Raw genomic sequence first — 18,692 nt, 5'->3', positions numbered from 1 at the left:
GGCTGAGCACACAGCCCTGAGATGCGCCAATGCTCATTGTCATGGTGCTTAACGTTCTACTATTGACCCAGAGATACTGTGTTCTTTCCTTAGGAAGTCCAGAATCCAGTTACAACTGGGGTGTTGAGCCCCAGCGAGGACACCTTCTCCACCAGCCTCTGCATAATGATCATATTAAACACTGAGCTGAACTCAACGAACAGCAACCTGATGAATGAAGTGTCATACTCTAGGTTGGTTAGGATGGAGTGAGGGGCCATGGCTATAGCTTCATCTGTGGAATGGTTTCTTCTTTCGGCGAATTGAAATGGGTCCAGCATCTCTGGGAGTTGTGCTCTGATGCCTTCGATCACCAGATGCTCAAAGCATTTCATACTGGTGGAAGTCAGTGCCACAGGGTGGCCTGTTATTGTTATCCTCTGGGGTACAGGGATGATGGTGGCTGTCCTTAACCACAGGAACCCAATGAACTGCTGCAGTGAGGTGTTGAAGAATCCTGTGAAGACCTCTGTCAAGTGATCTGTGCAGTCTTTCAGTACCTGACCAGGTATGTTACCTGCTCCCGCCGCCTTGCGTGGGTTCACCTTGATAAGCTTTTCCTCACCTTGGCCACGGCTATGCAGGGACCCGTTCTTCAAGGGGACATGGAACTTTCTTCATCGTCATCCTGTTCTTCTCATCAAGCTATGTACAGATGATGTTCAGTGTGTCTCGAAGGGAGATGTCACTGTACTTAACTTGCAAGGTTGGCTTGTGATTTGTTATTGTCGAGATCCCTTGCCATGTGCACTTCGTGTCACTGGTGTCACACAGTTTTCTGTGGATCTTCTGTGCATACCTCTGCTTTGCCTTTTAGATTGCATGGGAGAGTTCAGGCCTGACTGATCCTAATGCCATCCTTTCCCCTGTCTAGCTCTGAGAAGGGCCCAGATCTCTGCATCCAACCATGATTTTTAGTTTAAATGCTCCACAACCAGGACATGCTCGTTGACATCCTCAATGCACTTGCTGATATCACCAGTCATTTGAGCATGTGTACTTCTCTTATGCTTACATGATAGTTGTAGGTGTCCATCTGCCTGAAACAGCTCCAGTCCGTGGTCTCAAAGCACACTTGCAATCTCAATCTTTCAGGAATTATATCCCATAATTCCTGCCACCTTTGGTGTATAGAAACAGCTGGAAAATCTTTCCCTCCTCTCCCTTTTACAATATTACACTGGTATGATTTGATAGTCTTTACCACCAACACCATTATCAGTTCTGCTTCTCACAGTACCCTCTGATACCACAGAAAATCTGCACTTTTGTCTCCTTCTTCCTCTTATTCAGGGGTGAAATAGCAATTTACTTGTACATCCAATTTAGTAAACTGCATTTGGTGCTTAAAATATTTCCTCAATATCAGGGAAAGGTAACCCATAATTTGCATTGCTTTGCAGAGTACCTCCATTTAGTCCAGAGATGGCCCTGAACCTCTAGTTTTTCTTCTCCATTCCTCTGCTGACCTCTGTTTTTCACACAGTGAAAGCTCCAAAGTAGAGCACATCCTCTTCCAATTTGGTACTTTCAGGACTTGCATAAAATTAGCAGTTTCCAAAAATTATCTGCTTCAGATATAAATACCACAATTTTTCCACTCCTGATATTTTTTTAATTTTGTTGGTTGTCTCTTTTTGCCTGGAAATGCTTTTACCATCCACTTCCAGTTTGCATCACCACAACTTGGTTTATTCAATCTCACCTCATTTTAAATAAAGACAGAGAGCAAAAAGGAGACTGAGCAGGACAGGAATGTGGCTAGTTCTGAAGCACTAACTGGTGCTTTACAGTTCTGAAGTATATCTGTAGCTTTACTTGGTTCTGTAGCCTTTATTATATTCTGTGCAGTCAGCTGGGGTAAATCATTCCACTGGGCATTTGTACTTTTTTCATCTTGTGTGATTGTTGGATTTTTATTTCTGTTCTGCAAATCTTCTTTTACAAACCCAAAAATCACTTGAGATATATTAATCTTGCTATATTCTCCCAGATTTGTTTACTATCTATTGAATTCCTTCTCTTTGCTCATAATCCTCTCTCTGTGTCAATCTTAGGTTATTTCCCTTTTTTTCTCTGCTACGTTGCTAGAAGTATGATTAAAGCCCCACCTGGTGGCACTGTTGGAATGTTTTAAGAAATATTTCAAGTTGCACATTGATTGAAACTACAATGTCATTCCTAAACATGTCATTCATTCAGAGCAGAAATGAATTTCTTTTGTAACGGTCATGAATCTTTTAAATTATCCCTCCTGGTTTGTAGACTTTAATCAAAGCAAATCTGCGTAGATATTTTTGATAGGAGGGAAAATTAAGTAGGAAATTGCATCTGAGTGCAAGACTGATCAGATGTGATCTTATTGAATGATGGAGTAGGCTTGAAGGGCTAGATGGGCGATTGCTGATCCTGTTCCTCAAATTTCTTTCCTGCTTCTAACATCTATTGTTTCCTCCAAGTTGCAGATAGCCAATCAATACAAACAAAATATTCTCTTGTGTCCCCTGTATTCAGATGTCTTCCTTTGCTCCTTCAATATATCCCTGTAGTCCTCTTATTCATTAACATCCTCTCTCTAGTAATATTAACTATGCCATATTCAATCCATCAACCTAAAAGTATCTTTTTTTTTCTTTCTCCATACCATACCAGCTGTCCATTTTTCTGAGGGCTTACAACATTTTCTGTTTATATTAGAAATTTCTAGGATCTGCAATGTTTTGCTCATTGACTTCAAATTATTCTTCCCTTTCTATATTTCTCTCCAATCTTCCCCTCCACCGTTGCTTTTACTTAATGACAATTTACCCATTTACCGATTTTATTTTTTAATGTGCTCTCCAGTGAACTACTGTTCTGTTATCTTTTTATGTATAATAAATTTAATTTTTGTAATAATTTCCTTAATGTAGTGCTCCTGATTTAAAAAAAAATGTACCCTTCCTCACTCCTTTGCATTTCCTTCTCATTCATTCTCCTTTTATCTTTGATATATAATGCTTTCCCTTGTGCATATGGTTCTGAAAAGTGGAACCCTTGGGGTTGAGAACTCCAAATTGCTGATCCAAAAATGGGTCAAGTGACTATGAATAGCTAACATACTGTGCAAGACTAGACACTTGGAACAAGATAGATATCCAAAACTGTGTAATGGTACCAGAGGTATCCTTCTATAGCATATATTTTGTTCCTCAAAGCTAACTGTGCACCTTCAAAACGGAGCATCAAAATCTCAGCTGATAAATATTGTGTAATGGAAGTTCAAGACACCTCTGGTGAGGTAGTGTGTCTCTGTTTGAAGAAGGCAATTTGTACTCAGATAATTGGAGTTTTGTGATGAAAATAGAATGATAGTTGGGAGTTTGAAATAACCATATTGCCATTCCTTTCGGAAATTACTTAAGGCCATTCAAAAGTCTGCAGAATTTTGCTTGAACATTTACCAATGATCATTTCATCTTGTAAGGTATACTTTTCTGCGAGGTTATTGCTTTTAATTTTGAAGATAAATATTAGAAGAACTAGTCAGAAAGCACTAATTTAGTGCTCTTGCTATTCCAGATGCATCATCTTTGTATACAAAATTCAATATTTTAAAAAAAGTTATCTTTTGTACTAGTAGAATTGCTGTAGTACTTGGCATGGTCAGTACATTAAGATTGAAATATTATGCTGTGTAATTCATGAAGGTGTGTAAACATTGGCTTTACCTTGCTTTGGTGGAGTAGGTTGCATTTAACGACTTGGCATTATCTCTTTCAAAATCTAAAACTCAAAGGGGTGATAGAAGGAAAAGACAAGGTACAGGAATCCAGTTGGAGGCCTCAAAGGCTGATGAGAAGCCAAATCAGATTGTGGGTTGCATAGTCACGTCCAAACCAATTGATCTGAGATAGTGTTAATGCCATTCTTAAGCTCCCTTTGTCAGTGCTGAATGAATACAGCACTCTTGGAGGGAAGTCCAATAAAGTGTGGGCAACAGGATGGATGAAGGGATGATTTTCAGACAAAACTCTTGTAGCTAAACAGCTAACTCCTATTATTTATTATGATGATGAACTTGAGTTTAAAGTTGCAATGAGATGTTAGTTTGGAATTTTTCAGCTGAATTTCTGTTAATTAAGTGATTTTATAGTTACTTTTCTTTATACATTTATTTATTCTACTCTTCCCTCTGAAAATCTAGTCAACTCTTTCTGCTTTCTAAAAACAGAGAATTAGCGATTATTTTTCTCCTTGAATTTCACCATAATATCATATTATCTGCCGCTTTGTTGGTTTCTCTTATTATTTGTCAGGTCACTCATCTGAGTGCTACTGGTACCATGTAACCCAGTACTACCTGTTGCACGATCGGGAGGTTGGCAACTAAACCAGACTTGCCTGGTGTGGAGGGTGGCGAGACACTCTTCAGGATGAAAAGCAAGATCTGTTAAAGGGCAGATGAACCTTATTGTAGGGTCAGTGGCCATCTAGCAAACACGTGCTGTGAAGCGCAGAAAGGGCATCCCTTGCATCAAAGCTTGGTCTGGCCATTCACTGGAACAGAACTTCCCCCAGCCATCTTGGACCTCACCATGCCACTGGATCCGGGAGGGGATCTTGAGAGGGTGGGTATGGACCTGTGCAACCCCCTACTCACCTAAAATCTATTCTCGCACGTACTGTTCATTCTGAGGAGTGGAGTATCCATCATGTATGTACCAAACCCCACAAACTGACTGAAATCATTATCCTACAGAATGGATAGCCAGAAGAAGAAGACATCTTGAAACCTGCTTTCTCATTTATTATTAATATAATATTCTATCATTTTACTCCAGAGGATTTGGGCTATCTTAACCATTCTTGTGTCATACTTCCTGTGCCCAATTTTAAAAAAAATGCTGGATCTAATGCTTGTCTTACATTGTATAAAACTTTGTCACTTCATAATTTTTGCTCCACAAACTATTTGTGGGAAAAACTGAGCATGTACAAATCACAGACACTTGTTTGCTGATTTCAAACAGCCTCAGAGTGATTTGTTAGCATCATTGTTGACTAGATAATTTCTAGTATGCTTGTTCCTGGATAAAGTATTATGGATAAAGTTCCTGGATAAAGTATTTACCAGCAGCCAAATATTGGATATGTGAAAAATCAAAAGCCAACAGAAAGCTGAATTGTGTTCTACCACAGGTAGATAGATGATTGATCACCAGGAGAGGCAGGCAGATAGTACAGGAGTTCCTTGTAGCTATCCTCCTCTATAAGAATACTGTCTTGGATATTGTTGGAAGGGAATAGCCTCTCAGTGGCTCTGCTGTAAAGCAGGGTAGGTCTAGGGCAAGCACAGTAACAGTGATTGGGGACTCTTTAGTCAGGGGCGCAGAGAGGCATTTACTGCCATATTCAAAACTCCAGGATGGTGTGTTGCTCAAGGTCGTATAACTCTGTGGTATCAGGACATTCTGAAATGGGAGTCGGCAGAGATCATGGTCCATATTCATATCAATGACATAGTCAGGAAGTGAAAGGAGATCCTGCAAAAAGAATTTAAAGAACTAGGTAGCAAGTTAAAAGACGTTGTAATTTTAGGATTATTGGATCTCAGGAATAATATCAAAACTGCAATTCCCTGGCTCCTTCAAAAATCAGAATCAGGTTTATTGTCATGAACATGTGAGCAGTAAGGTGCAAAAATTACAATGCAATCAGTCCCCAGATTACGGAAATCTGGGTTATGAGCAAGTTGTACTTACGAATGGTTATTCCCCAACTCGCACATACGCATAAGTGTGCATTGTGTCCCCAAATGGCACCTGCACATTATGCCCCAATTCATGCATAATGTTACCTCATGAATGTTAAATAAGAACAGTAAGTCCCTGTTCCGCCTTGCATACAAATTCAGCTTGTGGACAGACCCAGGTAACAAAACTCATTCGTAGCCTGGAGACTGCCTATAAATAACAATTTCATGAATACAAGATCTTTAAAAATTAATGAATAGTGCAAAAAGAAAGAAAAGGTGAGGAGTGCCCATAGGTTCATTGCCTCTTTGGAAATCTGATGGCAGAGGGGATGAGGCTGTTTTTGTATTGTTGACTGTGTGTCTTCAGGCACCTTTAGTTCTCTCTGATGGTAGCAATAAGAAAAAGGTATGAACTAGGTGATAAATTGATAGGAGGGGGTTTTAATTTGGATCCAATGTTGGATAAAACTGGACAAAAGACTAGCAAAAAGAATAAAGTGGACAAATTTATGGTTAAATCAATACAGAAAATAAAACTTATGGATATATGAAGGAGGCAGCACCCAAGAGAGAAGGAATACTCATATTATTCGAGTAGGCATAAAACATACTCAAGGATTGATATGTTTTTGTTGTCAGCCCATATTCAAGGGAGAGTTAGGAAAACTGAATATAAAGCTAGATTGTTTTCTGATCACTCACCCCTGTTATTAGCAATAGAACTGGAGGACATCCCACCAAGAACATATACATGGAGGTTAAACTCCATGCTACTTAAAAGGCAGGAATTTAGAGAGTTTATTGAACGCCAAATTAAAGCGTACTTTGAAATAAATATGGAATCAGTGAAAGACAAATTTATATTATGGGATGCAATGAAAGCTTTCATGAGAGGGCAGATAATAAGTTATGTAACTAAGATGAAAAAGGACTACAATCGGGAAGTAGAACAGTTGGAAAGGGAGATAGTCAGTATAGAAAAGGAACTAGCAACAAGGGATGATATAACAAAAAGAAGAGAATTGGCAGACAAAAAAATAAAATACGAAACATTACAAACATATAAGGTGGGGAAGAACAATGAAAATAAAGCAAAAGTATTATGAACTAGGAGAAAAAACACACAAAATATTAGCCTGGCAACTTAAAACAGAACAAGCTAAAAGAACTGTATTGGCATCAAGGAAAATTGACAAACAAATTACATATAATCCAATGGAGATTAATGAGAACTTTAAGGAATTTTATGAACAATTATACCAGACTGAGAACAAGGGGAAAGATGATAAAATAGAAGAGTTCTTAGCTAAAATTGAACTGCCGAAATTGCAAAGAGGAACAAAACAAACTGTTAAAACCATTTGAAATAGAGGAAGTACAGGATATATTAAAAAAGCTGCCGAACAATAAAACGCCTGGAGAGGATGGATTCCCAATAGAACTCTATAAAACATTTTAAGAGTTATTAATTCCTCCTCTCCTGGAAGTAATGAACCAGATAGAAGAAACACAAAACTTGGCAGATTCATGTAAGACAGCAATAATTACAGTAATACCAAAGATTGGGAAGGATCCACTAACACCAGCATCATATAGACCATTATCTCAACTTAATTCAGATGATAAGATAATAGCAAAATTATTAGCAAACAAATTGGCCGACTGTGTACCAAAAATAGTAAAACAAGATCAAACTGGATTTATTAAGAAAAGTCAAACAGCGGATAATATCTGTAAATTTATTAATTTAATTCATGCAGTTTAAGGAAATAAGATGCCAACAGTGGCTGTTGCTTTAGACACAGAAAAAACCTTTGACAGGATAGAATGAAATTATTTATTCAAAGTATTACAGAGGTTCAATCTACCAGAAAAATATATTAATTGGATTAAAGCATTATATGATGGACCATTGGCGAAGGTAACAGAAAATGGATATGTATCAAACCAATTTAAATTGTAGGTCAACTAGGCAGGGATGGCCATTATCTCCCTCACTGTTCACTTTATTAATAGAACCATTGGCAGAACTGATAAGAACAGAAAATAAAATAAAAGGGATAAAAATAAAGGAGGAGTATAAAATCAGTTTATTTGCAGATGACATCATAGTATACTTAACAGAACCAGAATTATTAATAAAAGAAATTGAAGGAATATGGAGAAATATCAGGGTACAAGATCAACGCAAATAAAAGTGAAGCGATGCCAATGAGTAACGCGGATTAAACAGAATTTTAAAAAGAATCATCATTTAAATGGCAAACACAAGCAATCCGATACCTAGGTATTAGGTTAGATAATAATTTAAGCCACTTGTACAAATTAAATTGCAAGAAGACTTAGAACATTGGAAAGAATTACTGCTAACTTTGATAGGGAGGGTAAATTGCATTAAAATGAATGTCTTCCCAAGGATGCAATACTTATTTCAATCGTTACCAATTCCCTTAACAGAGAAATTCTTTAATGAACTAAAGAGAATAATAAGGAAATTTTTATGGAAAGGGGGGAAACCGAGGATAGCGTTAGATAAATTAACAGAGTACAACCAAGGTGGTTTCTAGTTACCAAACTTTAAAAATTATTATAGAGCAGCACAATTAAGGTATTTATCAGATTTTTATCAGACAAGGGAAAAACCAGATTGGACTAAGATAGAGCTAGATAAAATAGGGGAGAAGGTACCGGAACATATACTTTATAAGTGGGATGAAAAGCTGGTATGATATAAAAGCTTACCAGTATTGCATCATTTACTCAATATATGGAAGAAGATTCACTTAGAAAAAAAAACAAATTACCAACTACCAAAATTATTATTGGCGCAAAATCAGCTAATCCCTTTTATAATAGATAACCTTTCCTTTTGAGAATGGAAAAGGAATTAAAAGAATAGAAAATTGTTTTTTGGGAAATAATTTATTAACATTTGAACAATTGAAGCACAAATGTGGAATAACTCATGGTACAATGTTTGCATACTGAAAGCTTACTTAAAGGATAAATTGGGAAACAGACTGAGATTACCAGAAGGAAGCAGCTTTGAATATGTGATGACAGACGCAATGATAATTAAAAGATTTATAACGAACGTGTACATCAAGCTGCAAGATAAGGAAAATGATGAAATAAGCTATAAACCCAAACAAAAGTGGGAAAAGGATTTAAACATAAAGATAAAAAATGAAACATGGGAAAAGTTATGTTCTGGAACTCTGAAGAATATAATAAACACAAGGTTACGCATGAATCAGTATAATTGGTTACACAGGTTATATATCACGCCCCCAAAGTTACAAAAAATGAGATCCAACATTATCAAATAGATGCTTTCGCTGTAAGAAGGAAATGGGAACAACAGTACATGCAATTTGGGCATGTGAGAAAGTGAAAAAGTTTTGGGAAGATCTAAATCAGATATTAAATAAAATCACAAAAAACAACATACCAAAAAATCCAGAGATCTTTCTTCTAAATAATATAAGAAGTAAGGAATTAGGCCTCAAACTGGATGAAGTGCAAAAAAGATTTATTATGATAGCCTTAGCAGTAGCAAAAAAATGTATAATGTCAACTTGGAAATCAGAAGAGAGCCTAAGCGTACAGCAATGGTACATGGAAATGAATAAATGTATTCCATGTAACATATAATTTAAAAAACAAAGTCACATTATTTGAACAAATTTGGGACCGTACATGGAACATAACAGAGAGGACTTGCCTCAGACCTTCACCCCCTAAAATGATAAGAAGACAAAATGACTTGATCCAGTGAGTAAAAGGAGATGACACATTTTTGTTTATTTTTCATTGTGTGATGACATTGTTTAATGGTTTTATTATATTGTATATGTTGACTGTTTAATGGTTTTGGAGGGTGGAGGGAAGTGAGGAGGGGAAAAGAGGGGAGAAAATGCCACTGTGTATATTTAAGAGGGAAATGTTTGTATGTATTTTGGTTGATATGATTCACAGTGTGAAAAATAAAAAATTATAAAAAAGAAATGGGTGATGAAGATCCTTAATATAAGATGCTGCTTTCTTGAAGCACTGCCTCTTAAGGATGTCATTAATGGAGAGAAGACTAATGCCTCTAGAGCTGCTCGAGTTTACAATCCTCTGCAGCATATTCCTGTCCTGTACATTGGAATCTCTGTAGCAGACAGTAAATGTTTTCCATAGTAAACCTGTACAAATTTGCATGAGTCTTTGGTGACATACCAAATCTCTTTAAGCTCCTAACAAAATATAGCCACTGGCATTCCTTCTTCATAAGCGCATTGACATGATGGTCCCAGGATAAGTCTTTAGAGATATTGACATCCAAGAATCTGAATTTTCTTATCCTCTCCACTGCTGACCACTCCATGAGAACTTTGTTCTTTTCATTTTCTTTTTTACAGAGGTGCTGCCTAACACTTCTAACTTTTTGTGGATAAGACAGATCTGTTGAAGTTCTATTTATTTCCATGATTATTTTTTATTTTGTCTAGAAATTGTAAATTGGGATTCTGTAAAGTTTTTTTAACAGTTTAGACTTGAATACCCTTGGCACACAGCACCAGCACTTCATGTTTAACTATGGGTATTGAACAGAGGCAATTTTAACATTGTTGTGTCTTCTGCATTTTCTGGATGTATTTTAAGTTCCTTAAAACTCTCATTACTCACCATATCTTTAACGTACTTGAAGCATTAACGTTTTTCCTGTCAATGGATCGAGTTAAATTTCTGCCAGTGCCTGAAGAATGGTCATTCAAATTTCCACTGAAAGCCGTGCATATCAGAAAAATTAATTTATAATTAAAATTAGGCCCATTTGATTGTCAATACTTATAATTTGTTCATTTGACAGTTTTGGTGATAACTTGTGGAGATTACTTACTCCTTTCCCTTTGACATATTTATTCTGGGTATTTAATTCAGCAACATAATAACATTTTAATCCAATGTTCATTTTCAGTTACCGGCTAATAAGGATGCATTCAGGAAGACATGGAACCCCAAGTATACACTAAGAAGTCATTTTGATGGAGTGCGTGCATTGGCTTTCCATCCTGTAGAGCCTGTGCTGGTTACAGCCTCTGAAGACCACACCCTTAAGCTCTGGAATCTACAGAAAACTGTCCCTGCCAAGAAGTATGTTTTTTCGTTGATTTTGAACCATTGCATATTTTTTCATCAGATGGAGGTAATATATGTTGTGTATTAAGCACTTGCACATTTTCTGGGTTCAACCAGACATGGCAAAGTACAATTTTCTGTTGAAGAAACACCAATCATAAAATCTGGTGGCCACTCAAAGCAAACATTGAAGAATATTATGTTTGAGAAAATTTATGACTGGATGTAAAACCTTAGAGGGCATCAGCCAGTGCTTTTTTTTATCTATATAAAAAAAGAAAATGTTGTTTAAAAAAACTTATTAGATAAGGCACATTTGGGGAAGAGAAAAATAAGTTAATTTTTCAGGTCAGTGACTTGTTGAAACATTTTTTAAATAATTATTTATTTAATACTTCACCGTGAACCATGTCAATAACAATAAATACAAATATTCATCATTAAAATATACACTAACATTTTCATTCCCCCCACTTCCCCCCACCCTCCCCACTCCCTATAATGTAAAGAAAGAAGAAAATTAAATAAACAATAAAAAAACACAAAAGAAAATAAAAAGGTTATATATTAAATTGAAAAGAATATGGGGAGATATCAGGATAAAAGGTTAATATTAATAAAAGTGAAGTGATGCCAATGAACAATGTCGATTGTACAAAATGTTAAAAGGAATCCCCTTTTAATGGTAATAAGAGGCTAGACATTGACTTGGTATCAGGATAGATAATAATTTAAATCATTTGTATAAATTAAACTACCAACCGTTAATTAAAAAAAAATACAGGAAGATTTAGAGAAATAGAAAGATTTACCATTAACTTTAATAGGGAGAGTAAACTGCATCAAGATGAATATATTTCCACGGACACAATATTTGCTCCAAACACTACCGATTCCCTTGACGGGAATTTTTTAATGAAACTATATTAATAAGAAAGTTTTTATGGAAGGGTAAAAATTCAAGAGTGGCTTTGGAAAAATTAACATGGATGTATAAACAAGGAGGATTGAAGTTACCAAATTTCAAAAATTATTACAGGACAGCACAGAATTATATCAGACAGGAGAAATACCGGATTGGCTCAAGATAAAATTATACAAATTAGGAGGAAAGGTCCCAGAACATTTACTCTATAAGTGGGATGAGAAACTGGTGCAACACAACAATTTACCAATACTACATCATATATAGTTGGGATCACAGAGACATGGCTTCAGGGGGACTGTGACTGGAAGCTCAACATTCAGGGTTACTCGACATTCAGGAGGGATAGACAGAATGGAAAAGGAGGTGGAATAGCACTGTTGGTTAGGGAAGAGGTGAATCCAATAGAAAGGAAGGACATTAGCTTGGAAGATATGGAATCGATGTGGGTAGAGCTGCAAAACACGAAGGGGCAGAAGACGCTAGTGGGTGTTGTGTACAGGCCACCTAACAGTAGCAGTGAGGTTAGGGATGGCATTAGGAAGGAAATTGGTAATGTGTGCAAGAAAGGGACTGCAGTTATAATGGGTGACTTTAATTTACACGCAGATTGGGTGAACCAAATTGGCAAGGGTAAGGATGAAGAGGATTTCTTAGAATGCATGCGGGATTGTTTTCTAAATCAGCATGTTGAGGCATCGACGAGGGAACAAACTATTCTAGACTGGGTACTGAGTAATGGAGAAGGGTTAATTAACAGTCTTGAAGTGAAGAACCCCTTGGGCAAGAGTGACCACAATACGGTGGAATTCTTCATTAGAATGGAATGTGACAGAGTTGATTCAGATACAAAGGTTCTGAATTTGAAGAGGGGTAACTTTGATGGTATGAGATTTGAATTGGCTAAAATGGATTGGCAAATGGTACTTAAAAAACTAACAATCGTTTAAGGATAGATTGGAACAGATGTACATCCCAGTTTGTAAAAAGGATAAATCAAGGAGGGTCGTGCATCTGTGGCCAACAAGGGAAATCAGAGAGAGTATCAAATCCAAATAAGCAGCATATAAATTAGCATATATATCAACGATTTAGATGTGGGAATAGATAGCAATATCAAGATTTGCAGACGACACGAAATTGAGTAGCGGGGTTGGCTGTGTTGAGAACGCTAGGCGGGTGCAGAGTGATTCGGACAAGTTAGGCGAGTGGGCCAAGATGTGGCAGATGCAGTATAATGTGGTTATCCACTTTGGAGGTAAGAACAGGAAAGAGGACTATTATATATAAATAGTATCTGTTTAGAAAAAGGGGAGATGTAGAGAGTCTTGTGTGTTGCTGTGGATCAGTCATTGAAAGTGGGCATGCAGGTGCAGCAGGCAGTGAGGAAGGCAAATGCCAGTAAATGCTCTTTTCCAGTCAAAGCTGCTACTGCTTGTTGTTACATTTGTTGCCTTTTGCAAAAGCTCCTGCAAAAATTCTGTTTGTGTGTGACCTGCTCTAACAAACCTTTCCCATTTTATCTTGCAAACACTTCTATATACTCTGTCACAATATTAAATTGAATTACAAAAAATAAGATACCAAAAGATCCAGAAATCTTCCTGTTAAACAACATAAAAGACAAAGAATTAGGCCTAAAATTAGACAGGATTCAAAAAAGATTTATTATGATTGCGCTTGCAGCAGCAAAAAAGTGCATAATGATAACTTGGAAAACAGAGGCAACCTTAAAAATACAACAATGGTACATTGAAATGAACAAGTGTATTCCATTAGAAAAAATTACCTACAATCTAAAAGGCAAACATAGTTTAACCATATATAACCATATAACCACTTACAGCACAGAACAGGGCAGTTCGGCCCTACTAGTCCATGCCGTAGCAAATCCCCACCCTCCTAGTCCCACTGACCAGCACCCGGTCCATACCCCTCGAGTCCCCTCCTATCCATGTAACGATCCAGTCTTTCCTTAAATGTAACCAATGATCCCGCCTCGACCATGTCTGCCGGAAACTCATTCCACATCCCCACCACCCTCTGCATAAAGAAATTTCCCCTCATGTTCCCCTTATAATTTTCCTCCTTCAATCTTAAACCATGTCCTCTAGTTTGAATCTCCCCCACTCTTAATTGAAAAAGCCTATCCACATTTACTCTGTCTGTCCCTTTTAAAATCTTAAACACCTCTATCAAGTCCCCTCTCAATCTTCTACGCTCCAGAGAAAAAAGCCCCAGTCTGCACAACCTTTCCCTGTAACTCAGACCCTGAAATCCTGTCAACATTCTCGTGAACCTTCTCTGCACTCTCTCTATTTTGTTTATATCTTTCCTATAATTTGGTGACCAAAACTGTACACAGTACTCCAAATTTGGCCTCACCAATGCCTTGTACAATTTCATCATAACCTCCCTACTCTTGAATTCAATACTCCGATTTATGAAGGCCAACATTCCAAATGCCTTCTTCACCACACCATCTACCTGAGTATCAGCCTTGAGGGTACTATTTACCATAACTCCTAAATCTCTTTGTTGCTCTGCACTCTTCAATTGTCTACCATTCAATGTATATGACCTATTTAAATTTGCCTTTCCAAAATGTAGCACCTCACATTTATCTGTATTAAATTCCATCAGCCATTTCTCAGCCCACACCTCCAGCCTTCCTAAATCACTTTTTAATCTACGGTAATCTATCTCACTGTCCACAACACCACCAATCTTTGTGTCATCCGCAAACTTGCTTATCCAATTCTCCACCCCTACATCCAGATCGTTAATATATATAACAAATAATAGTGGACCCAGGACCGAACCCCGAGGAACTCCACTAGTCACCGGCCTCCAATTGGACAAACAATTTTCTACCACTACTCTCTGACACCTCCCATCCAACCACTGCTGAATCCATTTCACTACCTCCTTATTTATACCTAATGCCTCCACCTTTTTTCCTAACCTCCTGTGGGGAACTTTGTCAAAAGCTTTACTAAAGTCTAAATAGACAACATCCACAGCTTTCCCTTCATCAACCTTTTTTGTAACCCCCTTGAAGAACTCAATCAGGTTTGTCAAGCATGATCTACCCCTGAGAAAACCATGCTGATTACTCCCTATCAATCCCTGTACCTCCAAAAATTTGTAAATAGCATCCCTCAGAACACTTTCCATCAACTTGCCCACCACAGACGTCAGACTTACAGGCCTATAATTCCCAGGTTTGCATTTGAACCCTTTCTTAAACAGAGGAACCACATGTGCCACCCTCCAATCCTTTGGTACCACCCCCCGTGGCCAGTGACATCCTAAATATCTCTGTTAATGGCCCCACTAACTGTCCACTAGCCTCCCTGAGTGTCCTTGGGAATATTTTGTCCGGTTCGGGAGATTTATCCACCTTTATCTTTTTTAACACAGCCATCACTACCTCCTCGGTTATCCTTGTATGCTTCATGACCCCCCCACTATTTTTCTTTACTTCAACTGGTTCAACATTTTTTTCCCTAGTGAATACCGAGGCAAAGAAATCATTCAAAATTTCCCCCATTTCCTCAGACTTCTCACTCAGCCTACCCTCGCTATCTACAAGGGGTCCAATTTTATCTCTCACTAATCTTTTACTTTTAATGTACTTATAGAAACACTTTGGATTTATTTTTACTCTCTCAGCCAAAGCCTCTTCATGCCTTTTTTTGGCCTTTCTAATTTCTTTCTTAAGATTCCTTCTACACTCCTTGTAGTCCTCCTTCAACTTCTCAGCTCCCTACTCTTTATTCCTCTTGTACACCTCCCTTTTTCTCCTAACCAAATTGCCAATATTCCTCGAAAACCAAATTTGAGAACCATACATAGAGTATATTAGAAACTGCCGATTTCAAACCTCCATCTCTTAAAGTGATAAGATACAAGTATGAAAATACTTAAATATGGAATTTTGTTGAAACATTATTGAACTGAAATGTTAGCTGTGCTTCTCTCTCCACCAATGGTGACAGATCTGATTGCATGCAATATTTTTTAAAATTTCCTATTTCCATTAGCTCTGGGGGAAGGTTTTGCCGCATCCACTTAATTTCTCCTTGTAAACTGTCTTCATTCTGTCCCTGCGTGGTTGAAGGAATAGAAATTCAAGGGGTGCTTTTATGCCTGCTGTTTGATTATTTCAGCAATTATTTGGGTGAAACGCTTTAATGGAATGAATTGTGCAGGCAAGAAGTGAAAGGATTTGCTTATCTTCATTAACTGGATATAGGAATACAGTACATTTCCGATTAACCTAAAACTGATCAACCGAAATTCCAAATGTCCAAAAGTTTTTTGACATCATAATTTGAAAAAAAAAAGTTGAAAAAATTTTACTCACCATGCCCAAGTGGGGCTACAAGGTATCAGTTTTACAAAGGAGACACTTATCCACAGGTTACACATTGAAGAAAAGGATAGCACTGATTATTTATTTATAAATTGTCTTTTTTTTTTGCCAAGAGTTACTGCAACTTTGTGATTAATTGCATTGTGGCATTCCAAAAATTAGAATTGAATACCGTGCTTACCCACCCGAGCTGCACTCTTGCCAGCCTGAGGCGTGCTCTCTCCCCGCTTACCTGAGCAGCTCCCTTTGTCAAAAATTTCGCTGAAATTCTGCTGGAGGACAAGCCCTGTGAGGTGAGACCTTGGGCTCCCAGGCAGGAGTGGGGTCCTTGGGCTTCCGAGTAGGATTGGCGATGGTGGTGGGGAGGTGTCTGGGATCAACAACTGCATGGGGAGGTAAAGGGGATCGGCAACAGCCGATACAAGTATTCTGATGCTACTGGGCTGCTTTAGAGAAAATGCTCAAGTATCTGAAAAATCAGCTTAACTGAGATAGGTCTGGTCCCAAGCATTTTGGATAATCGGAAGCATACTGTACTACGAAGTTTGTCATTGAGGCTTATAAATAAAGTCAAGCAATAGCAAGGAAGGTGCCAACCATCTGCAAAGGTTTCAGGGGGCAAGTAACAATGATATGTTGGTATTCTGAAGCAAAGCATACGACTTAACATAGGAACCAGTTCTTTATGAAAATTGATGTGAGAGTACACCCAACTTTGACTGTAGCGATAGGGGCACTGTGATTTCTGTCCCTCTAGCTTCTCTGGTTCACTTCTGATGATTCTTGCCAATCTAATCAACTTGTTCTGCAACTTGTTAAGCAAATCGCTGAAGAACCTGTTGCACATATCAATAACCTACTGCTTTTTCTCATGGAAGTTGCTGCTGCCAGAAGTTGTTCATCCTTCATTAGTTGTCTTGTGATTCTGAGTAGGATCATTCCAGAGGAGGCGATGTGATTCACGGACACACAATGTTTCTGAAAGAACTCATTTGCTTCCATTTCTCTTCTTGGTAGGGGTGCTGGGCTTGTGCTACCTCTATATGTGCCTTGATGTGCAAACAAATGAAAACAAATTGTGTGTGTTTATGTACAATGCAAAGGAATCTTGAAGTGCAATACACAAAAGAGCTGGAGAAACTAAGCAGATCATGCAGCATCTACTGCATTCAAAGTGTAACTCATGTTTTGGGTCTGACCCCTTCATCAAGGTCTGGCCAAAAAGTAGGCAGGCACCTGAATAAAAAGTGGGGGGAGAAGAGGAGAAAAGAAAAGGCAGAGGAAGGAGCACGGGCCAACAGGCAAGAGGTTATAAGTGGGAGTGCAGGAGAAAAAAGCTGAGAAGTGATAGGGCGAGGGAATAACTCTGAATAGAGAAGGAAGGGGTTGGGGTACTGGAGGAAAGGAGGCAGGATTAGGTAAGAGAGAGAGAGAGAACAAGGAATAGGACTAACAGAAAATGGATGTTGATTTTAATGCCATCTCGTTAGAGAAGGCCCAGATGAAATATTAGGTGTTGTTCCTTCAGTTTCTGGGTAGCCTTGGATTGGCATTGCTCAAGGCCATGGACAGACATTTTGGTGTGGGAATGATGTGAGGAATTAAAATGGTTGGCTACTGGGAGGTCCCTTTTACTGCAACGGATGGGGAGAAGGTGCTTCACAAAAACTATCTCCCTATCTGCATCCTGTCTTAATACAATGGACCTCTTGTGTGAACAGCAAAGACAAGATCTTTCAGTACGGAGCCAGGTAACTCAAAGTTTCTATTCCAGTGCTGCAGAATGTAACCAATGTTTCAGGCTTGAGCCCTTCAGGAATTTGAAAAAACAGGCCGACGCCTGAATAAAAAGGTTAGGGGAGAAGGAGATAAGGGAGGAAAGTGAAGGAGGAGAAGCACAGGCTAATGGGTAAGAGGTGATCAAATTTGAATTTAGGAATATGGCACAGTAACAGGCCATGCGCCCAATTTACACCCCTTTAACCTACATCCCCAATACGTTTCAAATGTGGGAGGAAACCGGAGCCCCAGGGGAAAACCCACACTGATACGAGGAGAACATACAAATTTCTTACTGACAGCATAGATGACTTTACTGCAGGGTAGAAGAGAAAGAAACTGAGAAGTGACAGAACCATCAAACACTGCAACAGAGAAACATCTTGTTTGTGCAGTACTATTATTCTGCCTTATCCCAAAAGCCTACACCTGGATATAGCCATCCATAGCCCTCCCATCCATGTATCAATCCAGATTCTTCTTGAATGTGAAACTGGAGTGCGCATTTACCACTTCATCCGGGAACTTGTTCCACACTCACCACTCTCTTCATGAAGTTTTCCCAAATGTTCTTGTCTCACCTAACCTCAGTCAAAAAAAGCCTGCTTGCATTTACTTGATCTATACCCCTCTTGGGGGAAAAGGCAGAGGGCTAAGAAGAATAGTTGACACCTCTGACATGGGTTTCCACACATGCCTCAGTCACA

At 38.2% G+C, this 18,692-nt stretch overlaps 1 protein-coding gene across 7 annotated transcripts in view; it reads left to right on the top strand.

Moving 5' to 3' along the window:
• Nucleotides 1-18,692, top strand: part of strn3 (striatin, calmodulin binding protein 3) — a 199,608-nt gene that overhangs the window by 145,055 nt on the left and 35,861 nt on the right. For all 7 annotated transcript variants that reach the window (XM_069916709.1, XM_069916710.1, XM_069916708.1 and 4 more), the window contains one exon: nucleotides 10,743-10,918. In XM_069916709.1, coding sequence (XP_069772810.1) covers nucleotides 10,743-10,918 — 176 coding nt within the window. The remainder of the gene's footprint in view (nucleotides 1-10,742; nucleotides 10,919-18,692) is intronic.

Source organism: Narcine bancroftii, chromosome 2, assembly GCF_036971445.1.
Source record: "Narcine bancroftii isolate sNarBan1 chromosome 2, sNarBan1.hap1, whole genome shotgun sequence".
Classification (NCBI taxonomy): Eukaryota; Metazoa; Chordata; class Chondrichthyes; order Torpediniformes; family Narcinidae; genus Narcine; species Narcine bancroftii.
This window is presented reverse-complemented; position numbering and strand designations above follow the sequence as displayed.